General features: G+C 41.6%; 1 protein-coding gene across 4 annotated transcripts in view; it reads right to left on the bottom strand.

Moving 5' to 3' along the window:
- Positions 1 to 18,627, bottom strand: part of abr (ABR activator of RhoGEF and GTPase) — a 117,965-nt gene that overhangs the window by 49,650 nt on the left and 49,688 nt on the right. For 3 of the 4 annotated variants that reach the window (XM_031735585.2, XM_031735593.2, XM_039618243.1), the window contains exons 3-6: positions 13,624 to 13,722; positions 11,317 to 11,502; positions 5,553 to 5,660; positions 4,257 to 4,317 (exon numbers count right to left, since the gene is read on the bottom strand). In XM_031735585.2, the coding sequence (XP_031591445.1) occupies positions 4,257 to 4,317; positions 5,553 to 5,660; positions 11,317 to 11,502; positions 13,624 to 13,722 (454 nt within the window). Of the gene's footprint in view, positions 1 to 4,256; positions 4,318 to 5,552; positions 5,661 to 11,316; positions 11,503 to 13,623; positions 13,723 to 17,197; positions 17,455 to 18,627 lie in introns of those variants that run through there. The other variant, XM_031735600.2, reaches the window with a different exon arrangement.

The raw sequence follows: 18,627 nt of genomic DNA, 5'->3' as shown, positions 1-18,627 counted from the left end.
ACATTAAAGCCTAATGACGACGAGCTTCCTGCCTGAAGCACTGCTGAAGCAAGAAAAACACTTGATCATAAATAGCCTTGTGGGGGGGGGGTCAAGTAAAACACTGATTTCAATATGGGAGCAGCAAAGGTTTGTGCTACTGTTGTTCATCAGTTTAACAGCTGTACATATTCAGACTTGGACATAAAAGCAAACACACAACACATGCATCTATAAAAAGTGCAATAAGACTGCCTCCTGCCTCATGCCACCCTCCGTGCCTCTCAGTCAGAGTTTAAGCCTGTATCACCGCACTTGGCTAGATTCCCTGGGGAAGGCTTTGCTGCTAAGGTGGTGTGAACAGCAGCAGCCGATATACATGACAGCTCTCTGTGACAAACTCCCACAGACAGGGCAGAGTGAAGGATGGAGAGAAAATAAAATAAAAATAAAAAAACTAATCACAGTGAGGAGATACGCAGGAGGAAAGATGGCAGACATGAGAACCTCTAAGAGGAGACAAAGAAAAAGCAAACAAGACATGTAAGGAAACGCCCTAAATTACCTCAAGGTCTCAAAATAGTAACTCTAGTATCACACTACACATTCGATAAAGCACAGTAACACCCCTCTGCTCATGATCTAGAAACTGAGCGAATGCAATAAAAAAAATTCCCACAAGGTTATAAACATTGTGAAATTATCGGAAAAATTTCCACTTAGTGATCATGCTAATCTCCATTTATTCCAGTGAAAACATCAGAGTTAAAGCAGCTTCTTTCTGAAGTGAAGAAGAAAAGCCGGCCAAGTGAGACGGAGAGGACTGATGTGTCTTCTGTATGCAGGCAAGCTTGCCCCACACTGACTGTGCTCTGCTCCCACAGAGAGATCTACAGGCAAAGCTACACTTCTATTTGAATTTTAAACCTTATCTATTTAAAGCATCCAATAACACTCTCTTTTATATGTACAGCTCTCACTTGCATGCTTTTAAGTGTTTAGTCTTTCCGCCACACCTCTGCCTGCGACTTACGAAATTAAGCGTGAGAGCAGAAACCTGCAGTGACTCTTATCAGATCTACTGATGAGACGCGTCATATTAACGCTCTACGCACACCCTCTGCTTTTAAAATATACACTGGCTCACATGAAGTGTATAGGACCAAAGAGAATCTTTTAGAGGGACTTGCAGTTGCTCTTTGAAGTTTCTCCAACGTCTGGTCATTAATAATGCTGCCTCCACTGAGGGTCCTGGGTCAGTGAACCAATACTGATACCTCCAGGAGGATTTACTACAGAGCCTGTATTGACTGCAAGGGCAGTGAATATCTAAGTGTTTGTGTGTGTCTGTGTGTGCGGTATGTTGGCAGTTTTGTATTCATTTCAATGCAGGGAGGATTAGATGACTTTAGGATAACTTGAGTATGTCGTGCCGGATGACAAAACTTCCTAGTGACAATCTGAGCTAAAAGCTAATGCTAGCATGCTTATATGTTCACAGCGCTAGTCTCATGTTAAGCAAGTATAATAACTGTATACCAGGTATACCAATGTAGCATGTTAGCATGATAATACTTCCTAATAACCGCAAAACGCAAAGTATAGCTGGAGCTAAAACATGTGACACCATCAACCTCCTTGGATCACAAGGCAACCGTACAGGTCACATGGAGGGAGGCAACCTGTCTCCAAACAATTGTTACAATTTAACCAGAGTCACTTTCACACAGATTAGCAAAGCTTTGCAGGTAACTGTGATCTAATTTCTAAACGCAGACAGACGTTGCAATCAATCTGAGTCGTCTCAATCAATAATATTCAGACTGTATAGTATTCTTCATACAGTACTGTGCATTTAAATATCACAGTTGATCAATGATTAATACTCATTTATCAGGAAACTATGAAAAATTAGACACATTTTGATTATTTTGGGGTTAAATAAAAAGTCAAATCCATCAGCAAAGCATGCAACCAGAACTTTTTTTTTAACATTACAAGTTTCAATCAAAGGCTTTTTTTAAACTCAAGATCACATTTTACTGCTTTAGAGTCAAGTCAAGTCTCTTTGCATTACTATGCAAGATAGGTTCAAGACTATTAAGGATGAACCTATCAAGGAAGCTCAGAGATCTCAAACTTTACTTCTTTCTTTTTCTCTTCTCGTTTTCCTGCAGTTTTTCAACCATGCAAAACATAATAATTATATACAAGAGATTTGAATAATGAAGTTACTCTCCTGAATACAAAGACAGATTAAGGATTGCCACCTGAATGCTAATGTAGACAGAAATCTACTCAAGTTCTGTCCGAACGCAGGATTAAGCGTCATCACTTTATGACTCCACATCATGTGGAGTATCTGACTTGGATGTATTTTACAGACAAGGACAGAGTTAGAAGTCTAGTCAAAAGTCAGGACGAGGGAGGATGAAGACACAAAGAGAGAGCGAGAATCAGATAGAGAGAGGGGGATTATTGGAAGTCGATGTCACGTCCCAGTGAGGCTGGTCGTTTTTCCAAGGTCGCCTTGATGACTTGGCTGATGGACAAATAGTTCATCTTTGCTAACGAGGTGCTTGACCATGTGGGCGAAGTGTTTGACAGGACTTTTAGACCTCAGTTAGGACTGCCAGGTTTCAGGCCTCGGTATTTTGGCAAAACTGTCAGCTACCAATGCCAGCCATAAGCCTGTGAAGGAGGGCGAGAAGGACAGGACAGAACTGATAACACAGAACAGGGAAAATAAAGAAGGATTAAGAGAAAATGGTCGTGGTGTAGGACATGAGTCCCCATTTACATTTAAAACATATCAGATGCTTGTTTGAGCGGGTATTTGTGTTTCTTTTTGTATTCATTCATTAGGAGGAGGTCAGGGGCTTTGGCCAGCAAACAGACTTACTTCACTGGAGAAAACACACAAACCTATCAACCTATCAGCCATTTACTGTAGCTGAGATCCTGTTAAATACTTTGGAAAGTAAAAAAACCGCTGATGGAGCAGAGAAAAGAAACAAGGGGAAAATAATAAAAGAAACAAAGAGAGTAGAGAGGAGGCATTTGTTGCAAAGTTAAGGTAGAGAAACCCCTCGGCTGACCCAGCGGGTAATTAATGTACTTTAATATAAACAGCAATCAAAGGAAGTGCCCTGGGTGTTGACACACCCTGATTGTTAAGGGCATATGAGACTAGTTTCATGACACATAGCAGCCATGTGAAACTACAGCAAACCAAAGACGTCATTTTAAAATAATCTGTAACAGGAATGATGAGAAAAGAAAGATTAAAACAACTGGGACAGGTTGATTATTCCTCATTTGCAATGCATAAATTAACAGACACTTCACAGGTACATGCCACTGAAAACTGACATACAAATGAACATTCACCCAGCCACTCTCAGCCCGACAGAGCCGCACAGTCTACTCCTCTTATCTGCTAATGACTGCATACAGCTCTACCCACCAAAATGAATGCAATCCCCAAAACGGCCGAAGTTACCAAGGCGCAAGCAGAGTGCAGGCACGTACCGCGATAGACAACCTCTCTCACACACACACAGACCACACTTGTTCCGATCCTCTTGAGATAAGTATTCTGTGCGAGGAGCAGCCTGGGGCCAGCAGTCCTTATACAGACTAAACGTGCCCAGCTTGTAAACAGACAGATACATTTTGAAGATGCTCTCTATTGTATGTTCTATGTGATCGAAAGACAGTCGTGTATGACAGCCTGAGTGAACACCACACTCCAGAGGCTCATCACTCAAAAACCACACAAAAAGCTCATCACAGGCATGCAAATGTTCAGAAAAAGCAAAATTCCTCAGCAGGCATGAGCACAAAAGTCCAAACGTCAGTCTGACAGCTAATTAATAACTGCCTCCACACAGTATACTATAAGCGCCGTAAAAGCTGTAGATGTCCTCACAGATACCCGACATCAAAAAGCGGGAAGCTCATATCATGCAGTCGTTACCGTATGTGCAGTTACAACACAGTCTAAGGACCAGAAGCACCTCCATATCCCTCTTCTCCTCTCCTCACTCTACTCTCCTGCTCACTGCCTCCTTTCTCAGGCACAGACAGAGAGAGAGAGCGGGAGAGAGCGGGAGAGAGCAAGAGAGAGAGCAGACTCACACATGCACCAGTTTGCCTCCCAGAGCTCACCACTGCATACACAAGAAGAAGAGGCAGGGCTGGAATCTTAAAACAGCAATCCAGCCTAGACACACACACACATGCATGCATAGAGATACAAGCAAACACCAACTTACCCTCCATTGAACTAGTTGTTGTACAGTCTTTGGAGTCTTTAGGACCTTTTACTTTGAGGTTCTGAAAGAAATAAAAGAGTGGAATAATCAATTTAATTAATTGTGCACACTCACAGGATTGTGCTGCACTTGCTTGGCTGAGGCTGAACTAATGGAAGTACAGGATCAGTGCAACCAACTGAGACAGCTGAAGAAGACTGGGCACGGGAACTTTCACAAGTTTCCCTTTAAGTAAATAATACCACCAACAAACCTCCACAGCAGGTCCCAAAAAGCTGATTTGAGTCATCTGGACGGGAGAAACGGTACATTTGTATAATGACTAAAAAGGTTAGTTTCTTGATCATTAATATGCAAATGACCACTGATCACAGATTTGATCATTGGCCATGAGTACCATTCACAGAGAGTTGGGGAATGGCTGCAATCACAGCATTGTAAGATGGTGAAAGATGTACTCTTTGCAGGTGTAAAAGATAACAGGGAGTGGAAGGTTTGATGCTTAAAAATGAAAGATGACCATGCTCCTTAAAGGATGATGAAGATGGATAAACGTAGTTAGATTCTGTAAGCACTTTCCTTTACTGTAATGTCTTTGTCTCTCGATCTTTGTTGAACACACCTAACAATAAGGAACAATCTATAACTATATCCTGTGTTGACCTAAGGTGTGAAAAGCAGACATGGGGGCATGAGGGGTTGTGTTATTATCAGTCACTTCTGCCACAAACATTTTCAGCTAATTAACATCACTGACACCTTCCCAGCAATCCCCCTCCTCCCCAAATACACACACTCTTTTGTTCTGAACGCTCAATATATTCTCTGCGCTTCAAGTGCGTGTAGTCGTATGGTGAGTAAACTCAGACTAGCCTGGATGTTTTTTCTGTGAATGTAACTTCTCATCTTTTTGTTACCTAATACGCGTGCTGGCTGAGTGCTGTCCCAAGCACATTTAACACAAATACCTCTTAACTGTGTTTTCAACAACAGTTCCTCAAAATAAGACCACATTTCCCATAAACATTGCCGTTTCCTGCCAAAAAGAGGACGTTTCGACTCGCCTGGTTTGTGTCGTCGTGTATTTGTTCTCCTGTTCTCTTCACTGAAGAGAAATCATATAATGCCTTAAGACCCTTGAGACCAGTGAAGGGGAGGTTTGATGTATCCTTATTATTACTGCGCCAAGTTTGATATGCTGATGTTAAAATGCAGTACATAGCAACAAAATGACATGTTTGCTATTTAAAAGTTCTCTTGTTACACGTTGTTTAAAATCATGGAGGTTGAACTCACCTCAGATATCTTCTGGAACTGGCTGTTGGCTTGGCTGCATTTCTCTGCCGTCTCCAGCGCCACCTTGTAGTTGTCCACAAAGGCCTTGTACACGCCCAGCTGGCTGGCCTGGGGGAAGCAGAAGCAAAGACGTTCAGCAAACAACAACGAGAAGGTGTGAGGCAAACTAAGACAACGATGATGGCATTTAGTCTTCTCTCATTTTATTCAAATTGTTAAATGAACTTCGGAGACTCAGGAAGTCAACACAAGTATGTCATGGCACTGATGGCAGCTAAAATAAAATTCAGCAAGCCCTACTTTGCATTCACCTTAAATGATCACTTCCAGAGTTTTTCATGCCACAGAATTCAATTTAAATTCATTGAGTCAACACATATAGTCTGATCACATTCCCATAAAGCCACTTCACTAGCAGCGCTTTGCAGTCCCTCCTGATTGAGTCCCTCTCCTTCTCTGTCCTCTTCTCTTTCATTAACAGCCCCTCTCTGCAGCACTGTATGTGCATTGTAACACAAGCTGCAGACCAGCAGTGCATGAATATGCATCCTGCTACAGCTATGCTTGAATGCCTAGGCTGAAGAGCTGACTGCATCCTATTAAGGCAATGAGATTGGATTCAGCTGAATGAGTCCATGAGTAAGACTTTTGTCCTTAAACTCCATGTCCTCATATTTTCATTTCCTCTCCTTCCTCTTCCCTTCGGAGTGAGAAGTAGAAAGTTGGGCTCAAAAGCAAAGACGTGACGGAAGTGTGCGGCCTCATGCGGCATTCGAAACATGTTGCAGCAACAAGTGATGGAGGGAAACATCAGGACACAAATATGTGATTGTAGAATACTGATGACAAAACTGTCAAACCACGTAATGTGTGACAATGGCTGAAGATGAGTGAAACAAATGTCACCACGCGTGGATCATCTATTTATAACTGGAGACTATTTTATGTCAAACCAAAACTGTGGATGGAAAAGAGAAACCACGGTGTGTCATAGCTGAATTTCCAAAGACGGAGATTTGGCAGCTTGGCTGGAAAGAACAAACCAAGCAGAATGACGTTATGAGATTTCATGAGTTCATGTTTCACGAGTGTTTCTCGGACGCACTGTGACCAGTATGAAAGCGGCGTCAGTCACAGTCCAGACAAAACGCCCACGCTTCAGAAAACAAAAATCACAGGTCAAAGTGGCAGGACAGAAAACAACAGCTCGTGTTTGAAAGTGAACGTGGGAAGTAGAAGATGAAGAAACACAGGAGAGAGACTTTTCAGCTGGTAGAAGAGCCTACGGACTATTTAAACCCACATGGACATGTTTGCCAGCTCAGGGGTGCCTTTTTTAAAAATTGCATACAGCTTTGACCTCAACACGAACCCTCAACTAAACACTCGCCACTCTTTTAAAGCACAGCAAGTGATCAGCTATAAGTAACAAAGATCAACAGCAACAAAAGAACCATATGCAGTGAATGAAAACTTCAATATTATATGACATCAGTAACCAAACAATATTTTGGTTATGTTTTTTTTTTTATGTTTAAAAATCCCAACTGCACAATTAGATTGTCCATCAATATGTGCAACGTCCTCAGTTTTCTACAGTGGCCCACAGTTTCCTCTGTCGCCAAGATAAAATCTTCCTTCTTCAGTCAGTTGTGCACAGGTGTGTGCAGAGTACCATCAAGTCAGCCACAACACTCACAGTAAAATGGTGCAACCACTTTTGAGGCTTTGCTAACACGTGACCACAAACCACATGGCATTAAGTTGGCTGCCATTTTGTGACAATCGTGGTGACCATGTAGAATCATGTGAGTAAGGCACCAGCCACATAGGCCTAGAAATGGGTATTCCCCAACCAGTTGTGAGCGCTTGCTAGAGGTTGATGGTAGTCGCTGGGAAAATGACAGATGACTGGTCTAAAGTCCTAAAGGTGACCCCCCCCTAGTCGACCGCCTTTTTCTCAGTTAAAGTAACTGCTTTGGTCACTTCATTCATAGTTTGATTGGACTTGTCCACAAACACTGTCCAGCTACTCTCTGAGCTGTGATAAAACTGTAAAAAGTGATGCAGACTGGAAATGGAGAAAGTTTTCCTCCAAAATAAAAGTTGCACCTTTTGAAACATGTTGGCTACAGCGCTGAGGCATTTCTTCACGTTTCACTACTGCTCGGCTAGAAGTTAGCAAGTATTTGCAGACAGACATGATAAACTGAAGGGAACTGCTAACAACCAAAGCAATTACTTGGAAGTTTTTGGTACGGCATCTTCTTTCTAACAGATTTGACCCATGGAGAGCAAATAACCTCCACAAAGCACTAACAACCAGTTGGGGAACAGACATTTTCCCCTAGAAACCAGTGGTTGTCTCATATTCGATATAGCGGACAACTCTTGAACAACATGCTCTTGACCTCACGTAAGAAATTCTAATTATCTAGCAATGGTATAATTTTTATTTATTTTCTTTAAGGTAGCCAACACTGTATTACCCTCTTCTTACCATTCTTTCCTGAATAAATTATAATAATGTAGAAATAAGTCTAAGGACATGAAAAAAAACCCTGGTATACTCAATGCTAATAGTATGCTAATGCTACTACTCTACAAGGTGATAGAGTGTTAGCATGCTAAAGTCTACTACTGACAATGATAAAATGCTTATCTGCCTGATCTAAAGCTGTTCTAGTGTTTACCACATTTGCCTTCCTAGTTTTATTCTATTATTCCTGACCGCAAGAGATGTTCATCCAAAATTCACAAACCCTTAGTTACATTCATAACTCTCAATTAGCATGCTAGCAACAGGCAGTATAAAACTTGGACGTAGCTTCCTGGTCAGAAAAATTAAGCCAATCCAAAATTGTCTTAGACTTGTTTTCTATGTGAGGACATCATATTGTGATAGCTATGGTTGGAAAAAAAAAAAGATTTCTGGTCCCATAGAAGTCTATAGAAAAACATCTTTCTGTCTTGACATCTGCAAACTCTTTTCTAGTGAGTTTAAGGACTCAGTCACTCAATTTAAGTCATGCTGAAAGAAAGAAATACACCAATAAGTAATATTATAAGTAATAAATATAATAAATAACTCAAGTCTGAATTGTAAATCTTGGTCATACCATGTTTTAAAATGGAAGAATACTTGTGGTATGAAAACGCATGCTCATTGGCTAACGAGTTATCAATCATACGTCGTTAGTCAATGAGCATGTGGTTTCACAGTTAAACTTGCACTTCTTTGTTACACCCAGTTTTTTTGCAGCCAAGAAAGTGATGGCAGAAACTCTAACTTGAGGTTTTACAAATTGGGACTTTAAAAACATCGGGTGAAACCATGTTAGACAGGTACATCTTTGATATTGTCTGAGGTGTTAAACACGAGTGTGAACGCCCAACATAATGGGGAAACTGGCTTTGCTGGTGTTTTTTCAGGTTTGCTCAAATTTTGATTAGGCTAAATTTAAATTCTCTAAAGCTATTACAACTGATCCTGGCTGCAATACTTAATGCCTGTGCTGAATTTGAGTAGGCTTCAGTTGCTGTGACGATAGCCAGCTACTAAAATCCATCAGCAAATGTATGATTAAAAACATTATTATGTGGCTGCACTATACATACAGTTAATAATGACTACTGTGTAAAAGATGGAGTTGTAGTACTGTTTTTATCAGCACCACATCCACACTAAATTGAACCTTTCCCACTTTGTTCCTCTGGAGCGACGAAGACTTCAATAATTTGCTCAGACAAATGCATGCCTTGCAGGCACAAGCTATAGCTAAGCCTTTCTCTCGTCTGAGAAAGGTGAAAAACAAACTTGGACCTGTAGCAGGTCTTTATCCCCGTCTCGGCCTGTTTTCTGTAACCCTGCCTGTCCTTGTTGCTCCAGTGGCACCCATACTGCTGACGATGAGCAGCAGGGAGCAGACCAGCTAATTAAACTGCCATCTGCACTCTCACACAGCCACTCTGACTAATGTTTTGCTGAAACACGACATATTCATGTACGCACATATACACAGCACAGATGGGAGCTGATGACTACACTAATAAGTGCCGCTTAGCGCTGGCCGTCCACAGTGAGGAAGGGTCTGTTGAATAGAAGTACTTAAACTCATAGGATTTTATACAGTTGTATCAAAACTGTCCTCATTTTCTCTCCTGTTAAATCTTTCACTAACACCAACATACTTTCATGTCTGAATATTCATCATTCCTCTTATTAATTAAAGTGCTTCATCAAATGTTTTAATCATACGGATAAACATCAAGCTGTTAATGAAATATTATTATTAATATCCAAGCTTTAAAAATGTGCTGTACATGGGCAAAGTAAAAACTCTTAAAGTCTATTTAATGTTTTCTTTGTCACAAACAAACGCTGAGTTTCACACGTCTGACTAAGTCATGGTGAATAACAGTTGCTGACATCAAAAAGTACCTGAAAACCAAAACTGAAAATGAGATCTACTCCCTGAAGAGCTGTGTTTTTAATTAGAATGACCTTACCAGGTTCCTCAAAATGATACCATGAAAAGATAAGGAAAAAGAAGTTCTCACAACGCTGTGGTGTGAAACCAAAGGGGCTGGTATGTGAACACATACGTTCAACAGTGTGATAAACGCATATATACATCGATCAAGAACGTTAAAGGAACTCTTAAATCACACATCGTATCTTAATGAATTAAACTCTTTCTAGTAGATGTACCGATGGTATAAATTTAAAAATCCTAGGTGATTTTCTGAAAAGTTGACCTCTGACTTTAAGATAAAGGTCACCAGGATTCAAACTTGACCAAGATTTTTAGTAGCTGCACCCATGGTACCACTTTTAAAACCTTAGGTCACATCTTTGTGTTCACTAGATTTTCAGAAAACTTGACCTCTGATGCTGGTAAGTAATGAATCTAAAATGAGGCTGTTTTACAGTAACAGGACTGAAAAGCAGGATCCAGTATAAACTTGGTTTTGTTGACTTCTTGTGTCCAAGGCTCCCGGCTTTAGAGCAAAGCCTCGTTGTTACCAGCAGCTAAAATAAACTTAAAACTTTCTGCTCCTGCTTTTCTAAAGACAGTTGGTGCTCTCGCAGAGTTTCCAGTCGAGGAAAATTACAAACCACAGTGTTACCACCTGTCTGCCCACAGTGGGTACACTCACAACTGTGCAGGTGTTTATTTCAATGATACCAGCCACTCCACGGCTTGTGTTCCCAAAACATTAAAACTGGTCCACCCAACTAAATAATTACTGATGGGTGCTTCAGGCTTTTCACACCTTGTATACAGATTAATTTTATTCCACCAAGAAAACATTGTACAGCATACGTACATACGCGACGTTATGCATCTCTTCAAATCACATTATCCACTGCCTATCTGACGATACACGGCTCTAACCCACTTTGTGACGAGCCGAGGCCAGGATCCCGTCTAATTCCACACACAGGCACATTTACATGCACGTTACAGTGCTGCTGTTCCATTATGTACTGAAAGCACCTGTTTAATCCACTGCAAGTATGACAGCGTGATAGTTCGGAAGCTGCAACTTTTCTGCTAATGCACCCAGGCCACAGTCACGGGGGCACGCGCCAGTCACTTACGCACACAGAGTCTAATTCAGACAAGTGATTCACAAAGTACAAACAGTGACAAGCCTGACAATTCTCCGTTTAACAGCCATTTACATGTACCCTGCAAATGACGGAAAGCGAAATAAAAGATCTGCACACTGTAATTTGTGTCACCCACGTCAGACTCACCAGCTTCTGGAACAAATGTCCCACGGTGACCTTCTCGTCCCACTGCTGGATGCTGGGTAGGAGGGCGTCGTAGAACTCTTTGTGGATCTGGAAGATGTCCTGGATTTTGTAGAAGATGGTCTCGACCTGCTGGATGGTCAGGACAGGCTGAGAGGTCGTGGCTGTTGCTTTCAGGGGTCGCATGGGCTGGAGAGACAGGAGACTCAGGTAATAAGGCGGGCTGCCAAAGGTCTAACCTAAATTAGTCATTTATAAAGTATGAGAGTGATGAACACAGAAAATGTGTTGAAATCATTCCTAACATCTGATCAGGCCAACAAAAAGGACCTATTAGGACCAGTGCCAGAAAGGGAACGTATAAATGCGTCACCCTGTAATAAGTATGTAATCTGAGCCTCTTTTCATCTGGGTGATAGTCTTCTCCTTTGTGTTGTTTGTACTCGGACAGATTGCAGGCCAACTCAGTTAATCATAGTGATGTGTAGAGTGGTCATGTTGGGCGTGCGTGGGGAGGATGGCTCTGAATTACAGTGCAAACATAAAGGCTTTTTACGTCAGCTCTCTAGGGCTAATCATGAGTCATCCTCCTACTGTATTAAGGCACATGAGACAGGTTGCATTATTTTTTAAAAGCACCGACAATCAGTATCTCTGTCCTAGTCTATGTGAGATGGCAAAAGCAGTCAGCTGAAAATTCCTCATTAGATTTAACCAGAAAGGATTTAGAGACTAGTGGTCCTAAATTTCATCTCCTTGGTGGAAAATAATAGTCATCATATATCACATGAGCTGGAGCAGCTGAACAAGGTGATGTTTAAACATTTTTAGTGAACCTTTGCAGCCCATGTTTATATCAAGTAAATGGGAAAGAGAGACTCTCTTATGATCTACTTCCCAGTAAATGTAAATGAACAAACGCAGTACAGGAAGATAATTACTTCCTAGACTGTGCCAAATTTATCACCATAATCATCCACATTGATTGGGATCGTCTTGTTACTTGGTTGTCTTACAAAAACAAACAAATAAAATCATTACATTTACAAACTCTACAAAATATTCTTAGAATTAAAAAAAAAAGTTCAGAATAATTTTATTGTTTCAAATACCCTGGAGACATGGAATATGATTATGAAACATTTCCAGATAAAGAAACATTTCTCTCTCTTAGGCCCAGATGGGAAAAAAACCTGACTTTTCACCTTCATGTCAAGACCCAGTTTATGAAACCTGGCAGCAGGGGGGATCGGACCAGCTTATTAAGCTGTCTGATGGTGAAAGAATCCAGTATTTTGAAAACTGGAGAGAAAACTGCAACTTCCAACTTAAAAAAAAAAAAATTCAAATAACCCATGTTAAAAACAGTGGCACAGAGTGGCATGAAGATCTGCCGTAACAAATACCCTGTTTAAAATAATCCACAGACTACATTTGCACAACACTGCTGTGGTGCCTGAGCATACAATCCACTCTCTGAATGAAATGTAATACAGAGCCTGGAATCTCTATGCCAACGTTTTGGGATTGTTTAGAGATTTGTTGCTACTGGGAAGACTTAAAAAAAAAATAAAATGCAAAGTTGGCTGCAGTATTGCTTTATTTATCTAACACCGGGTTTCCAGGGATGCAGCCAGAGAGTAAAGTGTGACTATTCTGTTTGTAGCAAGTGTATTAATCTGCTGAAGAAAAAAAAAAAAAGACATAAAAACAAACGGCCCCAGTGCCCATTTTAGACCTCTTCTGAATGACTGAGGAAGTAGAGGAGGAGAGGAACAAACTTTTTATTGGTGGAACTGCGAGATGAGTCGTTGTGTTGTCACCAAGAGCTCAAAGGGAAGGAACTGAGAGCCTGACCAGATTTCGGCAAGTGCTAGTGCAATCATTTGTTCTTAGTGACTAATTAAAGCGTGTGTGTGTGTGTGTGTGTGTCTGTGTGCGTGTGCGTGTGTGTGTGTGTGGGTGTCTTGCCCTGGTGAATTTCCACAATAATTGTTGTGCGCATTTATATACCTTAATTTAGCATCTATCTGACTATATATTGGCCAAAGTAGAACATGTGGCCAAGATCGGCAGGCTGTGAGACATAGCGACTTAGCATGAGGAAGTGTGGTTGGTTAGCGTTGCAGTAAAGTGCAGCATCTGTGGTCCTGCTTTAAGTGTGGCCATCGACCACTAATAGTGTTCTGATAGTCTCACAGCTCACACCAATGCCTACAGCAGCAGCAGCAGCACTCCAATGTTCACGTGGTTATATGAGCCTTGTTATATTGTTTCTGTTTCTTGTCTGTCTTTGTCTGAGTGTCTCACCAGTAGCAGGGCCTCCAGCTGGTTAATGTAGATCTCCTCGCTGGCCAAGAATCCAGACAGCACCAGTCTCTTCATCTCCATTCCTTTCTCTATATCGCCCTGCAAGATAAAACAGACCTGGCTGTAATATGCTTTTATTCGTTTACATACACATATAGCGCACTGGAACACACACATTCACCAAAAATCCTGTTATCGAGGCTCGTTTCTGACTAACGGCACATGAAAGTACCCTGACTCTATTTCCTGCAATGGTGCCAGTGGAACCGCCACATCAGGTAAACACGAGATTGATACAAACAGTCGTAAGCGTAAAAGAATGCGCAACCTATTAGAAATCTTATGAAAACATCTAAGTATCTCATTTCCTCTGCAGAATTATTTGTGATGACTCCAGGCAACTGTTGCATTTTGACGTCAACGTCGGGGAAGTCAACATCCTATTGATGTCTGAGAAACGCAGACCAAGGCACACTCATAGTGTATTGTTTACATTTTGTGGGAACTGATAATTAGAGGAAAATTACCAGGTTTCAAAAGAGAAAAAGAGGGACTTCCAACATGATCATAGAAGACTTCATCTTTCTTCCTGCTCCGCATGTTTGATTTGGCTCAAGGGAATCGCACAGTTACTCCTGATACTAATGTAATACACAACAATGGCATGGTGATACAGTGACTCTGTGGTAGATGATACCTGCGTGACAATCAAAATGTCACAGTATCTGTGTAAGTGAAGTAAAAATATTTGAAAAGGAATTGTTTTTATATACTGGACTGTTGAGTGTACAGGTGTATCAAACAGAAAAATGTTTCAAAGTTTCACTTTCAAATTTCGAAGTGCTTTAATTCCAGTAATGATCAGAACACGTACTATGAGAAAGAGAGGGGGGGTTTCATGAGTTTCATATGGTTAGCCAGCAGGCAGCATAACAACAGCAGTGGTTGCAGTGACGCCGGACTGGCAAAAGTATGCGACAAGTTTGATTAGCGTATGGACATATGCTCTGTTTTGTATGTAAACTTGATATTCAGCCATCCATCCAGCAATTCTCTTCCACTTAGACAAATTAGGGTCGCCCACGCGGGGGGCTGAAGCATATCCCAGCTACCACAGGGCGAGAGGCAGGGTACACCCTGGACAGGTTGCCAGTCTGTCACTGGGCTATCACAGAGGCAGACAACTGTTCACACTCACACAGAATTATTCATTTAGAAGCGACAATTAAGACAAAACCATTCACTTTAAAAATATGTTTTTTAAAGATATTTTTCTTTACTTTTAAGTTATCTAAGGTATATTGTATTGTATCTTATCTTAATAACCTTATAGTACCATATCACCCCATTAGAGCACTTCACTCTCACACGGCAGGCTTACTTGTTGTTCTTGGAGTATATAAAAGTAGAATGGGAGGGAGAGCCTTCAGTTTTCAGGCCCCTCTTCTGTGGAACCAGCTTCCAGTTTAGATTCAGGAGACAGACACTATCTCTACTTTTAAGATTAGGCTTAAAACTTTCCTTTTTGCTAAAGCATATAGTCGGGGCTGGATCAGGTGACCCTGAATCCTCCCTTAGTTATGATGCAATAGGAGTAGGCTGCTAGGGGACTCCCATGATGCATAGAGTATTTCCTTTTCAGTCACCTTTCTCACTCAACATGTGTTAATAGACCTCTCTGCTGAATCACACTTGTTATTAATCTCTCGCTTTCTTCCACAGCTCGTCTTTCATCCTGTCTTTCTTCTCTCACCCCAACCAGTTGCAGCAGATGGCCCCGCCCCTCCCTGAGCCTGGTTCTGCCGGAGGTTTCTTCCTGTTAAAAGGGAGTTTTTCCTTCCCACTGTCTCCAAAGTGCTTGCTCATAGGGGGTCATATGATTGTTGGGTTTTTCTCTGTATGTATTATTGTAGGGTCTACCTTACAATATAAAGCGTCTTGAGGCGACTGTTGTTGTGATTTGGCGCTATATAAATAAAACTGAATTGAATTGAATTGTATTGCATACCTTATCAGTGCAGCTGTTTAGGTATATTGCTGTATTGACAGATAAACTCCAGAAAATGGCATTTAAATACGACATGTGTGCCTTAAAGAAGGCCAAAGAACAGCTGTGAGACCAGAGATTAATTATTAATTCCACCAAGTCCTTACAATGATATCAGCACTCCAGGACTGCCCAGTAAGACGAGGAAGGAGGCATGACCTCATCATTTAACCCAATCACAGCTGACATGCACATTCCAACACTGATGTTATCCCTCAGGCAGGAAATCATACTGCATTTCAAGGTTCAGTATTTACCGTATGTGTTATAGTATATGCCATTTACACATGCTGCTTTATTAAGAATGCTGAAGACTATAAAGATAAAAAACACTCGTGATGTGATGACTGCAAAGGGCCTATTTTGAGGCCTGTCACACATTGGCAGTTTTTCCTCAGCTAACCGTGACAGTGTAAAGTGAATCAGTGCAAGAGGCAGGGATGATTTCTATTGATCATTTTTCTGTTGGTTAAATAAACTGTCAGGGAAGTCCTTACTGACACTTACTTGCATTTACATTAATATGAAGGATTAATGCAGCACATGGCCAGAATTCTGTTTAGTTTAATCCTCTGAGCCTTTCTCTTTGCTCGTATTCTTTTAAAAGAACCTAAAGCTCAAAACTAAAGCCAGAAATGAGACACACTTGAAACTAAGAGAAAAATCTTTGATGTGATGTGAATTACTGCTGGTCAACATTTATTTTAAGCACCGAGAGTGTCTCCAGTCACTGTGTTCTTATTAAAATGATATCTCAGAATAGCTGAGGTCTAAAATATGACATCATAACCCACAAAAGGTGTCCTGTCCTTTTGACTAACCAAAACGTTGCAGACATATTCAGTTCATTTCTTTCAGTAACAAATAAGTCACAACTCAACGAAGAAGAAAAAAGACAGGAAAAAGGAATATTTTCCCCCTGCTGTGTACAAAGAGCTACTGTGTGGCAAGAGGGCAAGACGAGGAGTCCATGAGAGGTGATTTTTTTCCACAGCAACCTGCTCCTATGAGTCACAACTAGGCTTTTCACACAGACAAACACTGCGTACTTTCCTGCATTGCCCTCTGCCCTCTGATAACAGAGCTGAGACCTTGAATGGGCAGAGAAAGTTTAAAGTAGCTCTACTTTTTATCAGTTCATCTGCAGGGAGGAGTACACACAGAGGCGCACAAACACAGAAGTAAAGCATGAGAAACAGAAAGCGGCCGGCTTTAAAAAGCAGCAGCACTGTGCACAGACATGCGCTGCAGAGCCGCTGCCTCATCGGGCCACGCTGACACACCAATGGCTGTCACTCTCGCACTCTTACACACACACAAACACACACAAACACACACTTTTGCAGCACAGATGGCTCTGAGAAGAAGCACACGTCACGCCACAAAGACACCAATACACTGACTGGGATTTTCCATTTTGAAAGGCAGTATTGCAAAAGTGTGTACGTATGTGTGTTTGTATGTGTGTGTGTGTGTGTGTGCGCGCGTTTTCCTCTGCATCCAGCTCCTCTCCAGCTCATGCCTCACCTTGAACTGCCTATGTGTCGTAGTGATGGGATCCAGCTCCCCATCTCCATATTCAAACTCCTCCTCCTCCTCCTCCAGAACCCTGTCCAAGTAGCACAGCACCTCCTCCTCTTCCTCCTCCATGGTTCTGTCTTTCCTTTCCTTTCTTTCACCTCCTTCTCTCCTCTTTTCTGCCTCCTATCTCCTTCTACGGGGCCTGCCTGGACACATCAGTGTTTTCCCTTTAGATCAAGTCGTCTGGACACCGAAAGACTGAAAGAGAGAGGACCCCGCCTACTCAACCCCACCCCCTTCCTCTGCTGGGCTTCCTGGTGTTTGTGTGTGCTCTATATATGAGTGTGTGTGTGTCTTTGTGTGTGTGTCTGTCTTTGTGTGTGTGTGGCCACTGTTCCACCTCAGTCGATGAGGTCTGCCCTCCCTCTACAGCTGCCCCTCCCCTCCCCACAAATGCTATCCAGCCACTTCCTTGATGGCTACAGACTCTTTCTGTTGGGGCTACGCTGGGAAAGTCAGTCTTCTCTTGTCCCTTATTTCTTTCTTCCGTTCTCTTCGGGGCAAAAAGCCACTTCCTCATCACACAAACGGTCTCTCTCTCTCACTCTCATCAGCGCACGCTACAGCGTTGATTTCTCTCCCCTTCTTTCTGACCATTGTCTCTTTATTGATCTGCTGAAAGCCTTGGACGTTGAGCCGAGGCCAGCTAATGTGCTGGAAGTGAGGCTGATTCCAATTACAGGTCGCATAGATCGCTGGGCACACAGTTATAGCAGCTTCAAAGGCAAAGCACAGAAATAATACACTAAAAAAAGAAGAAGAAAAACGTGTGCAGCAAGACAAAGAAAGAAAATCAATAACTGTGGTTACTGGAAATAAAATTAAACCAAAAATATAAATAATCTGCATGCAATCATTCAAGTTTAAGTTGCTGCATATGAATGAATACAATTCACTTCCCATGCCCTTTCACCCCATTCCTGACCTTGAGGTGTCACTTTAGAGGAAGGGACACCCCCAACTGCTCTATGAACCTCCTCCTTAATGTGTATTTGTATTTATTTCGAGGTCAAAGCACAATCTGTCCTGATCTTGTCTTCTGAAGGGAAAGTATGATTTTAGAGCGTAATACAAAAAAAAAAAATTTAAGTTCGGTATTTAACTCTTAGTCATGTTGAACACATGCATCTTAGCATGGGGCCGTCAGCACTCTCACTTTAGCAGATGAAAGGTCTGTGCAAACCCAGCGGAAAGAAAACACGACTGCACAGCGGTGTGTGATAAGAGCCGCAAAATCTTTTAGCAGCAGCAGCATCACAAGTGAATTCTTAACAAGCAATCTTTCACAGCAGCTCCTCAAATTCATTCAGGTGCTGAAAAGTGTGTAAATACGCAGATGTAAAATAAAAAATGTTTTAAAGATGGCTGCGGGCACT

Source organism: Oreochromis aureus, linkage group 10 (genome assembly GCF_013358895.1).
Source record: "Oreochromis aureus strain Israel breed Guangdong linkage group 10, ZZ_aureus, whole genome shotgun sequence".
In the NCBI taxonomy this organism is placed as follows: domain Eukaryota; kingdom Metazoa; phylum Chordata; class Actinopteri; order Cichliformes; family Cichlidae; genus Oreochromis; species Oreochromis aureus.
Note: the sequence above shows the minus strand (reverse complement) of the source record. Positions and strands in the feature narration are given on the sequence as shown.